At 49.0% G+C, this 22,489-nt stretch overlaps 1 protein-coding gene across 1 annotated transcript; it reads right to left on the reverse strand.

The window, feature by feature from the left end:
• Positions 1-2,935: 2,935 nt before the first annotated feature.
• On the reverse strand, positions 2,936-20,856 carry LOC144160883 (uncharacterized). Its single transcript, XM_077691993.1, has 3 exons — positions 20,068-20,856; positions 8,796-9,021; positions 2,936-3,177 (listed from the first exon to the last, which is right to left on the reverse strand). The coding sequence occupies exons 1-3, from the start codon at positions 20,173-20,175 to the stop codon at positions 2,936-2,938; spliced, it is 576 nt and encodes a 191-aa protein (XP_077548119.1). The 5' UTR covers positions 20,176-20,856.
• Positions 20,857-22,489: the final 1,633 nt, after the last annotated feature.

Below are 22,489 nucleotides of genomic sequence, written 5' to 3' on the forward strand. Positions count from 1 at the left end.
CGCGAAGTATACTTCTCATCGATGAATCTGAAGACTTGCTACTGGCAAATTGAAGTGGACGAGAGAGACCGAGAGAAGACTGCATTCATAACCCTGGACGGCCTATACGAGTTTAAGGTGATGCCATTTGGGCACGTGCACAGCGCCAGCAACGTTTCAAAGAGTCATGGACACCGTGCTAGCTGGCCTGAAGTGGCCCACCTGCCTCATATACCTCAACGACGTTGTGGTATTCGCCCGGACTGTCGACGAAGACCTTGGAAGGTTGGAGTCTGTTCTCGAGGCCATTGGTACGTCAGGGTTAACGCTGAAGCCTGAAAAGTGCCGCTTCGCGTACGAGGAACTCAAGTGTTTGGGACACATCGTCAACGCCGCGGGAGTCCTGCTTGACCCTGAAAACATAAGCCATAGCGAACTTCCCAAGTCCGAAATACACGAAGGGCGTGCGTCGATTTTTTGGACTGTTCGCGTACTACTGGCGCTTCGTCGCAAACTTAGCACGCATTGCAGAGCCACTCACGCGCTTGACGAAAGATAGCACCGCTTTCAGCTGGGAAAACGCCCAAGAGGAAGCATTCTGCGAGCTGCAACAACGCCTGCAAAGCCCGCCCGTGCTCAATCATTTCGACGAAAACGCCGAAGCGGAAATGCACACGGACGCCAGTGATATAGGCTTGGGTGCCGTCCTCGTCCAACAGCAAAGCGGTTGCGAAAAAGTAGTCGCCTATGCTAGCCGTGGTCTGCCAAAAGTAGAGAATAGCTGCTCACCCTCTGAGAAAGAATGTCTGGCTATTATATGGGCCATTTCGAAAGTTCGCCCATACGTGTATACTAGACCGTTCAAGGTTGTGACCGACCACCAATGCGCTGTGTTGGCTCGCCAATTTAAAGGACCCCTCTGGCCGTCTTGGGCGGTGAAGCTTGCGCCTAGAAGAATTCGACGTTGCAATCGTCTTTAAATCCGGCAGGAAACACCCCGCCGCCGACTTCCGTTGTCGCACCCCCGTTGACCCACCACCACAAGACTCCGATGAAGACCGCGTTTTTCGGAGTCGTGATGGAGAGCGACCTCGCCTCCCAGCAGCGTGCCGAGCCCGAGTTACGCGTAGTGATCGACTACCTCCAAGGACTCAACGTCGCCGTGCCTAGGGCGTTCAAACGTAACTTACCAGCATTCCGCCTGAAAAACTCCGTCCTCATGAAGAATTTCAGCCCCGGAACGAGAACCAATTATCTTCTTGTCGTCCCCGCAGACCTTCGTGACGAAATTTCGGAAACGTGCCACGACGACCCGTCTTCCGGACATCTCGGCACAGCTCGCACTATTGGAAAAATCAGGGTGAAGTACTACTGGCCCCGCCTTACAACCGATGTGTCCCACTATGTCCGGAGCTGCCGTGACTGCCAGCGACGAAAAACGCCGCCGACGAGACCCGCCGGACTTCTGCAGCCAAGCGCCATCCCATCGAGGCCCTTTCAACAAATTGGAATGAACCTTCTGGGCCCGTTTCCTACGTCACGATCCGAGAACAGGTGGATTGTCGTAGCGATAGAGTACATGATGCGCTTCGCAGAGACTACCGCTCTTCCAAGGGGGACTGCACAAGAAGTCGCGAAGTTCTTCATAAACCAGGTTGTGCTGCGGCGTAGAGCCCCGGAAGTCCTAATATCAGGGACCGCGTAACGGACTTTACGGCGGAGCTTATGCAAGGAATCTTACGCTAGGGCAACACGGATCACCGATGAACGACGGCGTACCACCCCCAAGCGAACGTACTAACGGAACGTCTGAATAAGACAATCGGGGATATGCTGTCGATGTACGTCGACGTTGAACATAAGACTTGGGTAGAAGTGCTCCCGTATGTCACGTTTGCGTTCAACACGGCTATCCAGGAAACTACGCAGATGACACCGTTCGAACTTGTCTACGGAAGACGGCCGAATACGATGCTTGACGCCATGGTTCTGCATTTAGAACACCTCAACGCATACGTCCAATGATACCTTCAGCGTGCGGAGGAGACCCACCAGCTCGCTCGAACTGGATGCCGGACGCTACAACCTCCGACGCCGAGACGCCGAGTACAACCCAGGGGATCGTGTGGGGGTTTGGACTCCCTGCCGACGACGCGGACTCAGTGAGAAGCTTCTGCGACGGTATTTCGGACCCTACCGGATTCTACGACGTGTTGGCCGACTTACCTACAAGGTGGTCCCCGACGGTGATTCCGGAACATCACGATGACGCACGCGGCCCGAAGTCGTCCACCTGGTTCGCCTTAAGGCTACAACCTTACTACGATAGATGACTTTTGTTGTTTGTTAGGACTGTCGTTTTATTGTAGCATCGGGTCGATGCACTCTTAAAGGAAGGGGGGGGGGGGCTACTGCCGCGAGCCACGTGTCTTGTTTGTTTTGTTCTTACCGTCCGGCTGCGCCGGTCTGATATGTGCCAAGTGAAGCGCGTGTTCCATTTATTTTTATGCCGAACGTGATCTCTTCATAGGGAGAGCGTTTCGAACTAACGTCAGCAGCCTGGAATAATCTTTTTTGATCAATGGTGTTCTGGATGCAATTCGTCGGTTCGAGAAGCGCTCGCGCCCACAGATAAATTCCCGCAGAGCAGACGCCGCGGTATTCGATTCGCCAACACTCGCCTGCGCACGTAACTTTGTTGACTGCTGCTTCTCCGCCTGTATATTCTTTGAGTTGTTGGTGGAGCACAAGTTCCCTTCAATACGTTTTTCCTTCAAGACAATCTTCTTTGACTAAATGACAATATGTAAGTAGTGTTTAGTGCAGAGGAAACCTTACGCATATTTGATACAAAACACGAATGCATAACCAAAAGTACCAGCGCTCTTTTAATTAAAAATACTTGTTGAATGAGGATTGACGCAAACAAATAAAGAAATGGGCAAAAGCATGCCGTTTATCCCACTCCTCGCAGTAAATAGGCCAGCCTTGTCAATAACTGGCATCTGCGACGGCAGCTGTGGCAAGTTCCAGTTGCCAAAGGAGAAGCCTGCTTCTGCACGTCGGCTGCAGAGTGTAGTGTGCATGGTCTCAACAGACACAGGCGTGGCCTTGGCTGCCTGTCTGGTGGAAGGCATGGTGCTTGCACGGGTGCACTGCTCGTCGGCTGCTTGTCCTGCTCGGCCTGCACAGCGATGTCTGCAAAAGCAAGCACATCGCAGATGAGTCAGATCAAATGCAATTAAAGGTCTAATGCAAGAACAAGTCAGATACAAGGTTATAGGTGCGAGCAGCAAGTGACCTGTTGAGGGAAAACGTCTGCTCCTATATTTGAAACAAATCAAGCTAGCAGTTGGGGGGTTCGCGGCTTTAAATAAGCTGTATCACAGGGCTGCGTCTGCGTCTGGACTGCGTCTCCATGGTGTGCGTGTGTGTGTGTGCGTGTGTGCTGTCTAGAGACTGCGTCAAGCGTGACCCTTCGCTCGGACTGCTTGGACAGGGGACCAGTTATAGCCTTGTAGGGTGCGTGCTGTATTTGACCTTTTTTGCCGTTTCACGCAGACCTAGTGACATCTTAACGAGGGGGGATGTGGGGACCACATGCGTCCCCATGCCGGCCGCGCGGCGCCATTTGGGCAAGCTGCCCGGCGTCGGCGACACGGGGTGCCACCTCGGCCGCGCGCCGCCATTCTGCTGTGCTCTGGAACCGCGCGGGACGGACAAAGAGCTGGCGTTCCTCGACCCCGAGACGAGGCGAGTCTCCCCTAAGGAGATGGACCTAGTCGGCGGCCACGGACGGTTTCGCTTGGGAGAGCCTGTCCAGTGCGTGTTCCATTAATAAAGCCTGGTTTGTCGACATCGCCTGGCTCCGAGCGCATCCTCGGCACCTCCCGGTGGGTCGAACGAACCCTCGGCGGCGTCCCCGCGACGCCGCGGTGGGAAGTTTGGCTTCGGTTCTCGTGTTATAGCTTGCTAGCCGGGTAATACGGTCCATTTGTAGCAGCGACCCCCACACAGCTCACTGAATTAACAGACACCCGTTCTGCTTCCGAAAAAAATAATGAACATTGCAAATTTCATTGCATTCATGCTGTTCCTAGCAAAACCCCAACAGGTACCACTTTTCAGTGGACTACATTTTCTGATAAGAAAACCGTGCGAGAAGGTTTAACAGGCCAATGAGCACACCACTTGCTACAAAGGCACCTACTGACACCCTAGCTCACACAGAAAAGTTTAAAATTAATAAATTTGGAAGTCTGTAAAATTAGAGCAGTGGTGTAATAAAAAAAAGCTAGGCCCCTTTCTTAAAAGGGAGATGGTTAAAATGCAAAGCTTTCTCCCATGCAATCTGACTCGAAGTCCAAAATCCAAACTGCACCGACCGTGTCTTCTGTCGACAGAAGACAAAATCCTAGGGCGTATCCTGGCCAGACAACCAATTGAGATGGTCCTCAGCAGTGTGGTGAGCCCGCATCAGACATGCGGATTTAGGGGTCGCTCCATCAACACCAACCTGTACCGCATGAGCACTGTCTGTTAGTCGGCAGAGTCAGGCGTTCTCGATCCACTGGGCTGTCCCACATGTAAGTCGATCTCACAAATGCCGTCGACCAAGTAACCATGCCTTTCTGCTGATGCTGCTGCGTCAGTTTGTAATACGTGACGAAATGGTGGGGTGGATACAAATCTGCTACACCGAAATCACCACTAGCACGAATGAGGAGGTGTGGCACCCCATTGGCGTAGGTAGGTCGGTCCGACAGGGCCCTTGTCCCTGATTCTCTTCACATTGTGCATAGAACCGCTTTGTAGGATGACATTGGCATCGAAGTCAATCAAAAGGCCTAGTCGACGGCGGTGAAGAGCTAGGCTTGGATTATGCGGACGATGTTGCGTTTGTATGCTCGTCGAGAGAGCAGGCGAAAAAGGTCGTCGTACTCGCGGAATCGTTCTGTCGCTTCTTAGGTGCTCAGCTCGATCCCTCAGAGGGAGCATGGCTGGGCGAATGGCTCAGAAAACCACAACACCTCTACGGAGTTTGATGGAGAGACGCCATCACCTACTACCTCGGGGTCAATCTAGACAACGGCTCAGCCATTGCTTCCCGTTGACAGCGCCATGGAGGGAGAGCGCGGCATAGTCTCCCCTCAAGGGCACATGTCCACAATTCTATGGTTTATCTTGTACGCGGCCTGAGTCTGTACCATCGACGCAGGCTTCACAGGACGTTCGCGGTATTTCTCTGGCGGTGCACATATAAACCTATGCACCGCGTCAACATTTTCTGTGGTGTCCGCAGAAGCTGGGTTCTTGGGCTCTACACCGATTTACGTTCTTCCGCGATCGTCGCGACGGTTTCCTCCAGGCGGCTATCCAAAACGTAGGCTCCTTTCATTTGGCCACTTGGCTCGCAACAGGGTACCCGCGCAATTACAGAGAAGTGGCGGGGGTGGTGGGCCTCTTGCGGGGACTTTTCTCATGGGAGTACCTGTGCGCAGCGAAATCGAGAAGCTGTACTGGGACTTGGTGGAGCAGATCCCCCCCACCCTCCATGTACCGCTCACCACCTTTAGGCTGCCTGAATAGTCGCGTCCCAACGTGTGCGGAAGCTCCCCATTCCTACCAGTTCGAAATTCGAAAGATTTCTCCCACTTGCACACAGGGGTTAACCTTCTAAGGCAAGACAGGAGGAGCGGGGTTTTTTTCTGTCTGGGTGCCGGGGTTGGGGGACAACTGTTTGCTGTCTGTTGTGTGGAAGGCGGGAGACGCCCGAGCATGTTTTTGCAGAGTGCAATACGGCGTTATATTTCTGGGATGAGCTGCAGTGCTCCTTTGACACGCACTGAGAGTTCGCCTGGATCAACTGAGGTTCTTGGATGCGGCCTCGGAATGCCTGCCTCCCTGACTGCGTCCGTGTCATAGGTCTCCACTCGCTATAGAGGGCAAGAGTAGGTGTTGAATGTGCTGAACGCCCTCGGCCGGCGTGGAGGCATTTTGTTCAAAAGGCGCAATAGGCAGTAGCCGCATTTGTGGGGCTGATCCAGACGCTGAGCTTCGTGACGCACTGGCTCGGGTTTCACGAGCCCTTTCGGAATAAGGTAAAGCAGCAGAGGGGATGGGACTCAATTTGATACATGGAACCGGGAAGCACTGGAACCCATTTCTGCCCTCTAACGATCGACAGTCATCCATAACCTCCCTCCCCATCCCTTTGCTTCCATCCCGTTGCCTCCAAGCTGTGCACAAAAGGCATCGTCACCCGTGTGACACTCTCTCTATCATACCCATTGCCAACACACTGCGGCTTTGATAGCACTATAACTCTACTGATTTTCACTTCCCGGCAAAACGTGCTGGCTCTTGGCTCGCATAATGCACGAGCGCGTGCATTTTTCTGTGTGCGAAAGGCTGCTTTTCTGTTTTATGGAACCTCTGCAATTACCTGATGCGGCCCTGTATCTATTTCTGTAAGTAAAGTTATGGTTACAAAAGACGGCGCGATGGGATAGACGTCGGCTTCTTAACGCGAAAGACCCAGGCTCGATTCCGACTAGGGCAAGTGTTTTTTTTTTCTTGAGGTAGCTTGATGTGCCTTTGTGGAAACCTAATATACAAGTTTGCTTTCCTGAAGTGCATTCCAGGCGTAATGGTGACGGCACTAGTGATGCATAGAAAGCTTTGCTTTAATATTTAGTACAGTAATGAAGTACTGTGCTGAATGTACTTAGTATTCAATACAGTACTCTAGTGCTGTACTGTACTGTAGAAGTCTACTGACACACGTCGTGAAAGGACGTGCTGGTTAAGAGCCGTGACGTGGTGCACATTCTGACGACGCGTCTGCCGGAGGAGAGGGCACCGCTTGCGGAAGACGAGCGAGACAAATGATCACACTCTCCGCAACTAAGCCCGAATTACCTATCTATAAAGTCTCTCTTGGACATTTATGTGCGCTCCTTTTAAGCGTTACACTTTGGCAGCATGGTACTTCTATTTTCCACGCTTCCCGCTTCGCGACAGTATACGGTCACACTGTCTGGCCTGCCGTTTACGCCTGACTTTCTAGAGCCGTCCGTCACTCTTTTTTTTTTTTTTTTTTTTTGCCTTCGATTTTCACGTTCCCGCCGCTGTTCCTGCCGCTGCTCCTCGTACACACGCTGCTCCTAACCTCACGTGTGCTGCCCATCGCAACGTATCCGTGACACTGCAGCACAGTTATATGTTGTCGCCACGCTGCCGCCGCAGAGGATCGATGGGAACCGGCCATTGTTTTGCTCCGACGCGGCCCTATCAGTTGTCGCGGAGCGTGCGGAAGGCGCGACTGCTGTCAGAACCTTCTAATGGCTGATACAAAACCCGAGAACAATGCCTGCTTTTAAAGGCATAAGGCTGGGAGCTCTTTGCCCATGGACAAGAACATTCCACGAGACTCTACTCACCTTCGTTGTAAGACTAAATGTGTTGTTTTTTCAAGTGCGAATAACCTTGCTTACGTGTGTTCTGTTGCTTTTAAGCCCTCAGCCGTTGCACTCGCAACAAATTAAGGACTTTTTGGACTAAGGGCTCTGAATTTGGACTAAGGGCTCTGAATTAAGGACTAAGGGCTCTGAATTTTGCTTTATTGCAGTTTTAAAGCTGATTGATTTTTGCCTAATTACGCGCCGAAGCTACGCCTGGGCTATGAGGCGCGCCGTAGAGGAGAGCTCCGGATTAATTTGGACCACCTGGGGATCTTTAACGTGCGCCGAAATCTCCACGCAGGCGTTTTTGCTTTTCGCCTGTATCAGAAAAGCGGCCGCTGCGGCAGGGAATCGCACCCGCGTCTTTAGGCTCAGCAGCACAACGCCAAGGCCACTGAGCCATCGCGCGCGGTGGGTCTTGTGCCGTGTGCAAACTTTTGACGGCGGGATTTACGCTTACAAAAACAGCGCTAACGGCGTCTTCGAGGCCAATGCATTCTGGAGGTCTTGTATTACAGCGCACTGGAGAGAGCTAGAGAGCTGCTATGCTGCCTGTTTGGGCGCCCACGTCGGAACCTGTGCTGTTTAATCTCACCATGGACTAAACAGTCCTTAGTGTGGCCTCTGGCTGTTCTTCGTCCAAACAGAGGCAACTCTCGCCTGCGTGCTGCTCGCCAATTACTCCTCGACGCGGGCGATCATGGTGAGCACGGTCACAGCGATATGTGGGGCTTGGAAGCGATAGTGAATCGAGCCATCGCATGATCGTCTGGTTTAAAAAAATGATTTTGCTGGCGGCCAATGAAAACGTGCATGGATGCGAGATTTGCCCTTGTCATTTAAACGGCACAATGGAAACCCGCCCATACCTGAGCTCACGTCTGTTAGTACTTTCCGACCATCATGCATACAAGAAATGCCTCACTGATGGTTATTCTCAACTGCAAATTGAAGTGGCTCCACCCTCACTTGGACAACTAGATGCCAATATGAGACTGACGAAGATCGAGATGCTGTTCGAGCGTGACTGGCAAAATCTCGATCTGCTGCTCCGCCTTCCTTTTTATGTGATGGGCTGTGCGTAGGTGTCGCGTTGCAGGGAGGGTCGCCATGCTGCAGGGCCCTCGCTCTGCTGCAATTACCGCAGTGTGACAAAAAAGGAAAATGAAGCAGGAGATCGAAATTGGTTTTCGTTCACGCTTTTTTCACGGGACGTTTTTCGCACATCATTGGCGCCAATTTTAAGCACGCCAACCCACTCCGGGGCCCGAACTGATAATTCGAGTGAGTAAAAACGCTGCACGTGTAGGGAAAATTCTGCACCTGTTGTCATTTGGTTCATCAGCAACTCACCGTCATCTTCATCTGTTTCGTCCGTTACATAAAAATTTATCTCGACCGCAGAGGGTTCCACGATGCCGTTTTGAGTAGTCTCCTGTGGCTGAGGATGGGCTTGAGCTTGAGCCTTCGGTGGAAGATGGGTGCGTGGCATGGGCTTGGGCTGCTGTGGCGGCGGAGGCGCAGGTGGGGGTCCTTCGTCTTGCACGTCGGGCTCGTCAAAACGGGTTTGCGGAAAGCACTGTAACAAAGGAACCCTTCGTCTGTAGCACCTTCACACATACCCTATTCTCCGAAGTGAAAGCTGCTCTAAATCCTTGACCACTTGGCGACTGACATTCATGTATTCTAACCCATGATGAGCTAACTCAACCTTTTTTACTTGGCTGCCGCCTACTATCTACTCGAGAACATTCCAACAAAGCGAAAGGCACGCAGTCAGAGTTGGCTTCACCAATAGCTCCTGGTGCTCGAGGTGGTGAAGACATTTATTGCTCTTATTGGGTGGGGGAAGAACAGCCTCGACGAGTGGGGTTCTCAGTCCAGGATTCCAATTGAAGATGTTATCCGGCGGTCCCGCTCGATCAGCCGTTGCTGGTCTTGCGGGGCAGTGCGCTCACTGCTGGAAGACAGAGCCTCACCCGAAACCCAAGGTAGGTGATGCGTTGATGGTGCAAGCCGAAAGTACTACGAAATTGCTGTGGAAGCTCCGAGTCAATCAGACGCATCCAGGGTGTACAGAGGGAACGGTAAGAGCATGCGGACTAAATCTGCCAATCCAACCTGTACAGCATTTGTGTCCACTCGGAGTGTGCTGACGTTTTTAAAACTGGCGCCAAAGAACTGAGAACAGCGCCAAGAAAAGCGCAAGTGGCGCGAAAGCGCGCTGGATGTCCTGATTCCTTTCCTTTTTTGTCTGGTGGACTGAGCGTCAGATACGCGTGACTGACGGGTCACGCTGTAGCACTCCAGGTTTAAATGCACGATTGTTCTGTGTGTTTAACGCGCCGTGGCTTTAGTATCTCAACCATTACCGCACCCAGGATTTTTGTCGGAAGGGGGGTGCTGAAATTTTGACAACAAATATAAAATATAATAATATATGAACAAAAAATTTAAAAATAAACACAAATATAAATAAATATTATAGACAAAAATATAAATATAAAGAATAAAAATATATAAAGAATATAAAAGAGTAGTCGTCGAGTTTTTCTTATTTTTCACACCCAAAAAATAAGCATCAAAGCAGCTGCCGTAACATTAAAATCGCCTGCAGGAAAAATGTCATAATGAACACATATTTACGGAACAAAAAAAAAAAAGACATGGGAAACCCTTTTGCCATTGCCCGAATCCTCGGACCCGAGTTTGCAGGTAGAATGGGAAAGAAGGGATGTTGGGAGATCAGGGTGGCAAGGAAATACGTACGACTAAAGCATTCCTGAAGGCCTTCTTTTCTGATGAAGTCATGCAAAGTGTAAAGCACGTGTGTCTCGTCGTGACTCTTAATTTTGTATAAATGCAGAAAAAATAACTTACAAAAAAAATACAAGCTTAAAAAAAGAGAAGAGATGTCTGTTCACCTATCTGCCAACTGTAAATTATGGTTTGCACGGTGAAGGAGCTGACGGCGCTCGCGTGCCAGTTGCGAGCCACAAAGATAGAGCCGAAGCTTGAAATACGTCTGAATTCGAAAATTTACTCAAATTCGATCTATACCTGCTAGATAACGAAATGTTTTTGTATACATTGGCGGAATTCCCGCTGAGTAGTCAAATTAACCCATATTTCTAGGAGCCTTTTTAGCACGACATCATTGTTGTCCATGTTCACTGATTTTCCTAACTGCGCACGAAGCGTTGCCGCTTTTCTCGCTAGGATGTTATAAACTCAGGCGATATATTTAAAGAAAAACCGAACCTTGTCTATTCAACGGGAGAGGGAGGGTTATTTCAGTTCAAACAGGGCATAGAATTGAAAAAAGAAAACAGTTGTTTTAACTTTCAAATAAAGTAAAATAAATTCTATCTGATCTTATTAGATTTGATTTCACATCAGAAGGCGTCCCAACCTATAGAAAATTTCAGAGTGATTTTAGTTTAGAAGTTCACGAATGATTCAGATCTCATGACTGTAGCTGCGCACAAAAGTTAAGAAAGTGGTTTAATGTGGCTCTTCACAAAAAAATTGCAATTGGAGTTTAACGTGAGCTATGAAGCGCGCCGTAGGGGGGTGGGGGGTGGCTACGGATTAATTTAAACGTCCTAGAAATCATTACGCATACAGAAATTTCCTACCACGGACACTTTTCCTTTCACTGAAAAATTTTCTCCTTTTTTCTTAACTACTTTAAGTGATACGCAAGTGGGTCCACACAGTCTTATACGCACACTGTCTTAAATGCTCGTGCACTTGTTTTCTTTTTTTTAAACACCAGTAAAACAATATTCTCTTTTGAGATTTAGATAGCCACAAATTTAGTAGGAAGGCTCCCTGAAACACGAATAGCGCTCTCCCACTAGCACAGGACACGGCCACTCTAGTGTAGTATTTAGCGGCAGCCTCCCTGTGAATCGAAAACTGAATCCAGGGTCCACCGTCCCCAGCAGCTGCATTACCCCTGACCACGACGGTGTTCAGATCAGCGATACAGCAGATGGCGCTGGGAATCTCCGAATACCGACAGGCCGCCCCTGGAATTTAAACCTCGCAACGTTTAACACCAAAACACTTAGGAGCGGGGGTAACTTTTAAGAGGAGCTTTTAGACATTACATAACGTATAGGCAGGGACGTAGCCAGAAATATTTTGGGGGAGGGTGGGGGGAGGCCTATCGGTTATGGGAAGCGAGAAGTTTTGCCAAAACGAACGCTAGCACTCACCAGCTGCATGGAAAAGAATTCGGGGTGATGGGGGGAGAGGGGAGGAGGAGGGTTGGAACCCCTAACTCACGCCACCACTCCCGCCCCCTGGCTAGAGCTTCGACAAAAATCAAAGCTTTCTTTCTTAAGAGAAAATGGTCAAAACGCGAAGCTCTCTCCCATGCATCCTGAGTGAAAGTTGAAAATCCGAACTGCTTCGACCGTGTCAGAATGGTGCAATCGGATATACGTCGGCTTCGTAACGCGAGAGACCCAGGTTCGATTCCGACCACGGAAAGCGTGCTTGACGTGCTTCCGCTTATCATCATTATCATCATCGTTTTGTGAAACACGTTCCTTAAAGTTCGCTTTCCTGCAGTGCGTATTACTCGGACGAACGAGGTCATCAGTGAGCTTAATAAAACGTCTCTTCAAAAAAAAAAAATTGGCCGCGTATCTGCTCCTTTCGTTGCAAATGCCGTCAAAAGACGATAGTATTTATCGGCTTTTGCGAAGTAAATGCCTCCCTTCGCTTTACCGCTCACCTCTCATGTTGTTCCTCTTGCGTCGCGCTCCTCCTAAGGTAAAGATGCCAAAGGTTTGCTTAAATCATTTTAAATTTCCCGCGTTCCACTGCTCCAAACCGGGTGTCTCGATGCGAACGCTGCCGTACGGCAAAGACGCGCGTTAATCGAGGCGCCCTACTTCAACGTTTATACAACCGCGTTTCCCTACTCCACGTGCGTGGCAAGTAGAACGCGGAACCTATCTAGTGGAACCTTACGTAACTGTTGCCGGTTGATTTCTTAAAACGGCGCCAGAAGCTATAGTGGCGCGGGCGACAGCAGGCGACAGCGGAGTGAATTCTTTTTCTGCAGTTGATGAAGTATTTAATTTCGGAAAAGTCAAGCATGTTTGATTTTTTTTATAAAGGAACACTGCAAATATCACTTCTGTATTGATTTGTTCTCTCATATTTGCGTAGTGTCTTGTTCTTCTTCAACAATGTTGACAAGTATGAACATCACACCAGACATAGACGGGTAGATTTAGCTGTGACTATATAAGACTATTGCGCAGGCATTGTTTTGCTTTGGCCGGGTGGCTGAATCGAGTCACAGACAGACAGACGGACAGACAGACAGAAGAACTCTCCGCCAGAGTGGTTGTCTAAAATTGAACCCCTGACTACGCTTAGGGAATTTCAAATGACAACACCGGCCCTGGGGGGCATGGCGGCATTACTGTGATTTTTTTTCTTTGTCATTGTACCTGGTACCTTGTGTTGCTGTCCGAGATGGGCAATAAAGAAAAAAAAAAGACAGACATACAGACAGACCAAAATTTCTGGGTTTGAGTAGCCAAAGAAAGACTATCGTCTTTAAAAACAAACTAACCTCTCCCCTATGAGCTTGGGAATGTATAGGCTCAGTTGGGGGAGGAACTCTTGCTCCAATGGGACGGGTGTCGGGGGCAGCACGCAGACTTGTCCCCCGCAGCTCAGCCTCTTCCGCCAGCAGCCCCCCGCGGCGCTCCTTCTTGCGCTGTGTCTTGATCAGGTTGAACTCGTCGGCCTTGGTGCGCAGGACACAGTCCTGCTCAAGGTCCGTGAGGCTCGATTTAGGCTGTAGGGAAGGATGGAACAAGCGTAAACAGGACAATAGGAAGCACTAGGCAGAATGAAATGAAATGACGAAGAGCAGGCTTCCGCTCATCGCGGTAGCTTTCCGAAGGTAACGACGACGGTGGGGATGTCATTGCGCATCTAGAAACTCCAGATCCCCTCCAGCTCCCCCTTGCCCTTTTCGTGCCTCAGCTTAAAGGGACACCGAAGTGAATTTGTCAAACTCCCGTTTTTGCTTGCACTGCGTAGACTGGCTCAAATTAGCACACTTTTCATCGTTTATCCGGTTGACAAATCGGTAATTATTTTACAAAGCGCGAAAGAAGAAAAACTACCATGCGCGGTTTGCGGCGGCCGCACCAACTAAAGCTGTGACGTTGGGAGGAGCGGGCACCGTGATTGGACGATGCCCAAGGTGAGCAACGAAACAAGTTTCGGTTTCGGTTTCGGTTCTGTAAAACACAACCGGTGGCGTTGTTGGATGGGCATTCTCAATAACTCAGTAATCATCGTACCGCGCTTCTGCCATGTTGTCAGCTGTAAAAATGCATAAAGATAAGCCACCTAGGACGGCTTGGAATCGTAGCATTCACTAGCCGAGGCCTACGCAGTGCATGGACGCCCTCCGCGTACCCGCAGACGCCCAAATGTCATGCGCTTTTCCCCCATATTTGGAGCTTGCCTCACTCATGCCTGTACCGTAAAAAGCGTGTCCGCACCAGGCCAAGGGTCTGTTCATTCTGGCCTGTGCCCACTGCCCGCAAGCAGTCGGTGCTTATGGCAACAGCACGCCAACGAGAACTCGCTAGCGCGCCAGTGCCAGCCTGCGCGCGTTCTGTGAACTAGTGGCAACAGCACGCCAACGAGAACTCGCTAGCGCGCCAGTGCCAGCCTGCGCGCGTTCTGTGAACTAGTTCGTGGAGCCATGAACGTTGCGGCCCAAAAAAAGGTGAACTCAATGTAGAAAACATCGGCAGAAAACAAAAAAGTTAACCTACAAAAAAAAAAAAAAAAAAAGCACGTACCCGCGGGTACTCGAACTCGTGACTTACAAAACGCTTGCGGCAACATACCTAGCGCCCCAGACCACTCGGCCACGGGACATTTTTTTTTTCTTTATTGCAAAACTCAACAAAAGCACTTCAAAACAGCATTTTTCTCAGTGTAACAAACAATCACTTCACGACCACATTAAATGATATTTACATGCCAATGGACTTTCATTTCAATCAATTTGTTACATAAATCCAGAACATCATCGTCATAACACATTTTTAACACTTCACGGACCTTGCACACGTTTTCAATAAAATAACCATGAACGGATCGGGCATTCACATCATTATGCCGTACCGCTAGCCTGCTCTGCCATATTGCGTGCAACCCCAGAAGAAAAATGAGGTCGTACGGGATTACATCTTGTTGTAACTCGAGATAGCGGATGCCTTGAGCAGTCAAAGGTAGTTCTTTCTTAATTGTTATCTGCAGGACGTCCCAGAAGAAAACTGCATCCCAGCAGTCTAGAAAAACATGTTCTATGGTCTCTGGTTTCTTGCAAAGGTAGCAGTCAGCTCCCCAGGGCAGGTAAAATCCCCGCTTTTCCTGCCATGTGATGACAGGGAGAGTGTTCGTATGCAGGTTGAAAAAGAAAGACTTAATTCCGCCAGGAACAGCCATTTTCTTGACTCTCTTTAGCACATCAGTGCCGTGTCTACTCTTATACATGGAGCGGTACAATGGTTCTGGAAACAGGGTTTCCATTAAATCTCTAGATAGTCTTCTACGTGTTACAGTGGAAAGATACTCTAGTGAAAAACGCACCGACAGGAAACGAAAGGCTGACACCACTTCACGCAGGTACCCGCCCCCTCTGTACGATATGTAATCTACAGTTGACACAACATAATTGCCGAGGCCAACAGGATTTGTGAGCATGTTCGAACAAAAGGGTCCGACTGGTCCCTTAGATACAAAAATCTGGACACTACCTGCTTGACAAACAGGTGTGTAAGCCCCAGACCCCCATCCCCAACTCTTCTAAACAAATTACTACGGCTCGTCCGCTCAAACGAAGACTGCCAGGCAAACACTGCAAATACGCGATGGAACTTCTGTACATGGACTCTGGCACATGACAACACCTGCATAACGTACCAGAGTCTGGCTACTAAAAACGTGTTACACACGGTTGCCCGCGCGAAAATGGACAACTGCCTACCTCCCCACGGTAACGTGCTCGCACTCACCTCCTGAACCCTCTCCCCCCAGTACGCCGTGTTTTCGTTATAACGGTCTAAAGGCACACCCAAATACTTGGATGGCGTGGTGAACCACTGCATACCCCCATAAACCGACGGTGTTTCCTCCCATTCACCGTGCCACAGGCCTACACATTTGCTCAAATTGACCTTACTACCTGTGACTTCACAAAATCTCTGTGTCAGGGACAGGGTGTTTCGAACGCTTTCTTTGTCCGCGCAAAAGAAAGCCACGACGTCAGCATACGCCAGTACTTTTATCTCGCCCGCTTGAACGCAAAAGCCTCGGATACTGCCACTGGCAATTACCCTGGCACACAATGGCTCTAGGTAAAGAGCGAAAAGCAGGGGACTCAAAGGACATCCTTGTCTCACAGAGGAGTAAACACTTATCTGTTCTGTAAGTTTCTTGTTCACTATGATGTTGGTGTTACAGTTATTGTACGCCATCCTTATCCCTTTGGTGACAACGGATCCTACTTTAACATGCTCCAGAATAGAAAAGAGAACGCTATGACACACGCGGTCAAAGGCTTTCTCAAGGTCTATCTGTACCATAGCTACAGTGCGATGGTCTGCATCGCAGTACTCGAGGATACTTCGTGCCCCATGAATGTTTGAAAAGATTGTTCTCCCCTTAATTCCGCATGTTTGATGCGGGCCTATTATCTCTGTTATGACACTTTGTAATCTTCTGGCCAAGACTTTCATGAGTACTTTATAGTCTGTGTTGGTCAACGTAGTTGGTCTGTACCCTGTAACTTTTATTAATATTTCTGGCTTTTCCCCCTTCGGAATCAAAACCGTGTGAGCCTTGGAAAAGGAAGGAGGCAGACGGCCAAGCTCAAAAGATTCCTTAAACACTTCATGAAGGAGACCTGCGACTTCCCTTTTAAACTTCTTATAAAACGCTGAACTGATCCCGTCAGGTACTGGTGATTTACCCGAGTTCAAGTTGTCGATGGCTTCGATTTCGCTCAGGGTGATCTCCCTTTCCATCATTTCAGTACTTTCGCTATCTAGTTGCGGCAGTGCGTTCAAAAACTCTGTTTCGAAGCCGTTTTCGGTCGGGTTCTTCAGTGCAAAAAGTTCCTGATATATTGGGTGAAAGCTTGCGCTATTTCCGCTTCATCCCTGGTTAAAACACCTGCCCATTCTATTTCGCCAATATATTGTTTGCGTGCATGACGCTTTTCGTCGGCTATGGCCCGCTTTGTTGGCTGCTCACCCGCCAGATATTTTTCAGCTCGTGCTCTCACTGCAGCTCCTTTGTATTTGTCTATATCTATCCTTTCGAGCTCCTGTTTTGTTTTATTTATATCCTCAATAAATATTCCCGGCCGCTTTGTTTCTTCTTCAATTAAAGATTTTAGGTTGCGGCGTAAGAGTGTTTTCTCCTGTACATCACTTCTTCTTATCATACTAGATATTTCTATGGCCATAAGTTTAACTTTATGTTTAAAGCACTCCCATGCTTCGCTTTTGCTATTACAATTTCTACCGTAGTCGTTATCGCAGTAATTTTTGACACTACCAACAAACTCTTTATCCTCAAGCAGCTTCGCGTTGATTTTCCACGAGGACCAATTAAACCTATGACTACGCTTGATTTTATCCCCTAGGGATACCGCTACCAAACAATGGTCGCTAAAAGACACTTCTTCAACTTTATATTCTCGACAACAAGGCACCAACTCAGCGGAGATATAAATGCGGTCTAAACGCGCATGACTCGCGCAATGGAAGTGTGTATAATGTACTGTTTTCGCTTCTTCGCCTACCAATGCCACATCTTCCAGACCACTGTCTGCCACGATTTTGGCAAGCAGCTTCGCGCTGCGATCTACAGCCGCGTCCTGATTTGACCGATCTTTACGCTCGCACACACAATTAAAGTCTCCTAGTATTATTAACACTCTTTCGGTTTCAAGGTAGTTTTCTAAACTTTCAAAAAAAAAAATGTATCGCTCAGCAGGTTTTGTCGGCGCATATAAACACACAACTCTAAACTCAATGTCAGCATAAATGAAATCACACAAAACAAACCTACCATCCTTACAGCTGACAACATTTTGCATCACTACTTCTAATGACTTCCTAATTAACAGGCAACACCCCGTTGAAAACCCCGACGAGTGGCTCACTGCAACCATAAAATTTTCCACAAATGGCTCAACCATGCTGTCTGTGTGTGCTTCGGTTTCAACTTTAGTTTCCTGGATACCAAGAATGTCCAGGTGAGTTTTATTGATTAAAGAAAAAACACTGTTCTGCTTCTTTTTAGACCCTAAACCTCGGACGTTAAGCGTCCCTCTTTTTAAAGGTGCTTTCAGATTGAGATTCATTTAAAAAAGTGAAAAAACAGACCCAGAAGCCGCATGAAAAGGAGTGGGCAAGCAAACACGAATTAACTCACGCTAGCATACTCCAGAACCAATTTGTCCCCTCACTCGTTCACAGGCGGCGTCCACCCGCTGCCTCCATTGCCAGGTTTTCGTTCGCGGGTCAGTGAAGGGGATCGCTTCGAGGGGCTCCCAAATTTCTTTTTCCTCCCCGCAACCACTTTCCAGTCGTTCTCCAAACCCCGCAGCCGCTGAGCCGCGACAGCATCGTCCACCGCGTCGCGGGGCCTTTTCCCAGAAGCCTGTGTCGCGTCCATGGCCGCCTCCCCGCTGATCGCCTCCTCCTCGCCATTTTCGGACGCGGTCATCATGGCGTCCTCATCGCTCTCCTTCGTCTGCTCCTCTACTTGGGTTGTGTCAACACCACCGCTCCCTACGAGAACCGGTCGGCGAGTGCTCGGCCACGGGACAGGCTCCGCCGAGCTCGGTAATATAAGGTATATATTAGATGCAGAGCATCTGATTCACTCGCCTTGTCCCTCCGGCGTCGTCGTCGTTGTTGTCGTCGGCGTTGTCCACCCCTCTGCCATTCTCCTCGCCGCGCGAGCTGCGCTCTCCGCCGCTCTCCGCCGCTCACCCCCTCTCCTCTCCGATAACGAACACTCTCTCGCGAGGGGCATTGGATTGGATTGGATTGGATTGGCTTGGATTCGGTTGGATTGGATTTGGATTGGATTGGATTGGATTAAAGTGGATTGTGTTGGATTGCGTTGCGTCATAGCCGCGGCACGTTGCGTCATAGCCGCGGCAGACGCGCTGGGGCCGGCGCATGTGCAGTACTCTCTCTTCCGCGGTTTCCTCTCCTTCGGGCGCGCTGCGCATATAACCGGTGTGCCGTTCTCCGGCGAAGCAACATCCACGCTTGGCTCAAACACCTAGAGTTCACGCCGCTTTACAAGTACGCCAACGTCGTCATCGACTGGGACCAGCTTACGCAGTCCCCTCAACGTTATGAGCGCTATAAAACGCGTTCCCTTCGCCGCTCCGCCTATGCGTCGCATCTACACAGGGGTTCCCGCGAGGGGAGGTGGGAGTTTTTCTTGTACAACAAGTTTACACTTTTATTTGGTTTCGGCATTTCAAGCCGAGTCAGTAGTATTAACTCTATGTTTCAAGCAGCTTAGGTGGCTATTTGTTGTATTGCGCTCGTGCAGTAAGCGTCCCCCGAGTTTCCACAATAGCTCACGTCTAGCAATTGCATTTCGTAGACGGAAAAGCGTTCGCAGATGCGTAGTCGTGCTGCTGACCGCTGTGCTTGTTCGCCCAGCGCAAAAAAGTGCTTCCCGCACCCTATTTTTACGCTGTACGGTAAAAATATCAGTTGATTTTATTTCCTTAGTACCTATATTGACTTCGCTGACTCTTCTCCCGCCTTCAAGAGGCCTTATATTTTCCTACTGGCGTACCAGTCAGCGAAGCGTCGCATGTGCGCTTGTGCAGCGCTTGTGTGAAGCGACCTTGACTTGGAGCTAGATACAGTGTACAAACTAACCAAGTAAAGAAAGCCTCATTCTTCCATTCATAAACGTGTCCTGGCTTCGTTTCAACTGAGCGAACGAATTGCGACGACCCGTCGGCGGCCGGCGGACGAAACGCTGGGCCGACTGACTCTGTCTGAAGGCCGGGGAGCCGTGCAGTAGCGCAGCCAATTGCGAGCTCGGCTCCTCGCGACGTCACACGAAAACGCCGCAGAAAATGGGCGAGCGTAAAGAGAGGAGGACAGCATTTTCGAATTAATTTTTCTACTAAATAAAATCGCGTAAACGCGCCCAGAGTGGTCGTAACATTGCCTGGGGACTCCGGACTACAATTTGCGCAAGTAATCCCGCAATGTTTACATATCACTTCAGTGTCCCTTTAAGTTCGCTACATGCTTAACGTGACAATTAAACCGTTCTTGCACGAAGCTGCGCTGGGCTAGGAACATGATAAGTAACGGAAATATAGGACACGCAAGAAAAAGGACACGGATAGTGTCGTTTATTTGCGCTACTTATCGTGTGCCTGGACCGTGACCAAGATTCCCAGCAGCAAGTCCTGATGCACTGAGCTACCAACGCTCCGTACACATGATCCTGTGTAATTTAATGCAGCAGGGTTTCCAAATGAATATAGGGAAAATCTCAAAAAAGTGCTCACCGATGTCGGCGGTGGGCCCACTTGTTCGGATAGGTCGCGCATTTCGGCGCTTAGTTGCTCGACGGGAGCCATCGTGCGCGCGCGCAAGTCCCCTTCGCCAACGTCCATGTCGCCCCGGAGGCGGTCGACGTGGTCCTCTCTGCGAGCTTGGCTGTCCTCTGACGCCGCTCCGACTGACCCGATATCGCACCAGAACCTGCACGTGAGACTCCTAAGACGTTTTTGCTGAGCTTCCTGATCATTCTTTCTCTACGTTTTCTTCCTGTGTAAAGACTGTGAGAACAAAATATGGTTTCACGCACTGCCTTTCTGCTGGTATCAATGATGTGTGCTCATTTTCAGTGATGAAATAGCGGGGCGGAGAGGACGGCGATGCGACTACTAAAACAATCAAAATTGCCGAGCTTTTCACAAGAAGCACTGGACTGGAGTCATCGCTATGATGCTGTTACGTCTTCCTAAACTTTGAGAGGGGCAAGTCATTAGAGTGTTTTGGCGTAGCGTATAGCCTACGCTACGGCATCGGTGGCGGGTACCGGGACCCGCAGCCACTAGCGTAGCGCACACCACCCGCTATGCTAAAACACTGTTAACGCGTTTTTAGCGAAGTTTTTTGTGTTAGTTGATATTATCGTGTGCTTGGTTTGGTACACCCGACAGCTTCGCTGCAGCCATCCACTTGTGTAGCACAGGCTAGTCCACAATTTTTCTTACGGTGAAAATATGTACGGATTTCGAGCTGGGCTTTCCAGAAATGATATCCACTTGAGGCCACATCATGATATTCTGGAAAACCCATTCATAGCGGATGCCGCAGCTGTCTTAGCCTTGGACTTAACCAGAGCTTTCGACAGAGTTACCCACGATGCTATCCTGAGAGGTCTGGAACGCATATCCTGAGAGGTCTGGAACCCCTTCCCGTTTGAACCCATTCCCGAAACGCCCTTCCCGCTTGACCCGTCCCGTGTGCGCCCGTTCCCGAAACGACCTTCCCGCTTGGGCGCTTCCTGTTTCAGCCCGTTCCCAAAACGGCCTTCCCGTTACAACCCGCTCCCAAAGCGTCCTTCTCATTTGAACCCGCATCGTTCCAACCCATTTGTATTTCTAAAAATATGAGTTACCGTCTTCGAAACTGTTCTCCAAAATGTGCTTACAAGCAACGGGTCATGCACTGAAAACTTGTATGCAGGAAATTTTCCGGAATCGACCGATATTTCCGGCCGATAAAAGTTTCTGAATGCCTTAGGCCGATACTGCCCTTTTGACACAAAATTTGTAGCGGCGATAGAAAGATACCCAATATCTTGAGTAATGCACGCATCGGATTTTTCTGCAGTTGGTGTTCGTATGTGCGGCAGAAATTTATTTATCAGCCGCTCGTATGCTCATTGTTTGGAGCGTAGCTTTGTCTTCGGGTTTGAGAGATCTAGATCAAAGATGTCCGTAGGAAAGACTTTAAAAAAAGGCAAAAACATGTGCATAAATCTGAGAATTGGCTACTAATGCCTTTCCTGCGGGAGTAATGGGCAGATTTTGTATTTATTTACCGATTCTTTACGGCCTGGTTGGGCTCATGCAGGAGTGAACATAAAACACATCAGTATTGGTTGGCGTAGTTTAAAAAGGCCCAACACAAATAAGTAAAATACATAAATATGTAATAGACGCAAAGAGGTCCGAACGCGAAGGGGTCCGAACAATGATATGCATTCGTAATGTATTCCAATTTTAAAACACCACGATTCAACCAGAACACACATTTCCAATACGTGGGGAAAATTCTTCTAACGATACCGAGTTCACTATCCGTTCAGTTACTTATTCCAGTAAGAAATTGCGCGAGGAAACAAAGAGAACTTTTGAATAGTAATTCAGCTGATTGGCTGCCTAATATTCTTAGTATGATGTCTTCTCGCTAAACGTCTGAAAGGCCCTTGGAGGTAGTATTACCGCGACAATTTTAAGTTTCTGTAGTAAAAAAAATTACGCTAGAGATGACCCTGCGCTGCTTAAGTTTCTGAAGGTTTACTCTATTATGCAAATTGAGTATACTAGAGTGACGGGAATAAACAGAATCCATAAAACGCAAAGCTAAGTTTATAATTTTCACCGCTTCTCCTGAATGCGATTTTTTATAGCCACATGTGACATATGTATCCAGATACATAAGGTTTCTTTATTTTTATACATCTTTTTGTCTTTTATAGTTTTCATCTGTTTCTTTTCGACATTGATGTACACTTGCGCTATTATAACGATTAAATGTGTTAGTCCGCCAAATACGATTTCTTTCAAAGTGAGGGTGTTTTTGCGATTTTTTTATTTGTGCTTCCGCGGCGCTTTTCTGGGCTTTTTTATTTTATCATTTTTGGTAACGGAGTATCAGATAGTTTTGATTTATTTAGTTCACTTTTAACATTTG

The sequence above is a fragment of the Haemaphysalis longicornis genome, unplaced genomic scaffold (assembly GCF_048455015.1).
Source record: "Haemaphysalis longicornis isolate Haplotype H1 unplaced genomic scaffold, Haemaphysalis longicornis Haplotype H1 scaffold_1, whole genome shotgun sequence".
NCBI lineage: Eukaryota > Metazoa > Arthropoda > Arachnida > Ixodida > Ixodidae > Haemaphysalis > Haemaphysalis longicornis.

Excerpts from the sequence above, each read along its gene's own strand:
- LOC144160883 (XM_077691993.1), bottom strand. The coding sequence starts at position 20,175 with ATGGACGTTGGCGAAGGGGACTTGCGCGCGCGCACGATGGCTCCCGTC. Across the intron at positions 9,022-20,067 it reads TGGGCCCACCGCCGACATCG|TGCTTTCCGCAAACCCGTTT; the intron begins GTGAGCACTTTT and ends CCTTTGTTACAG. Across the intron at positions 3,178-8,795 it reads CGAAACAGATGAAGATGACG|ACATCGCTGTGCAGGCCGAG; the intron begins GTGAGTTGCTGA and ends TTGCTTTTGCAG.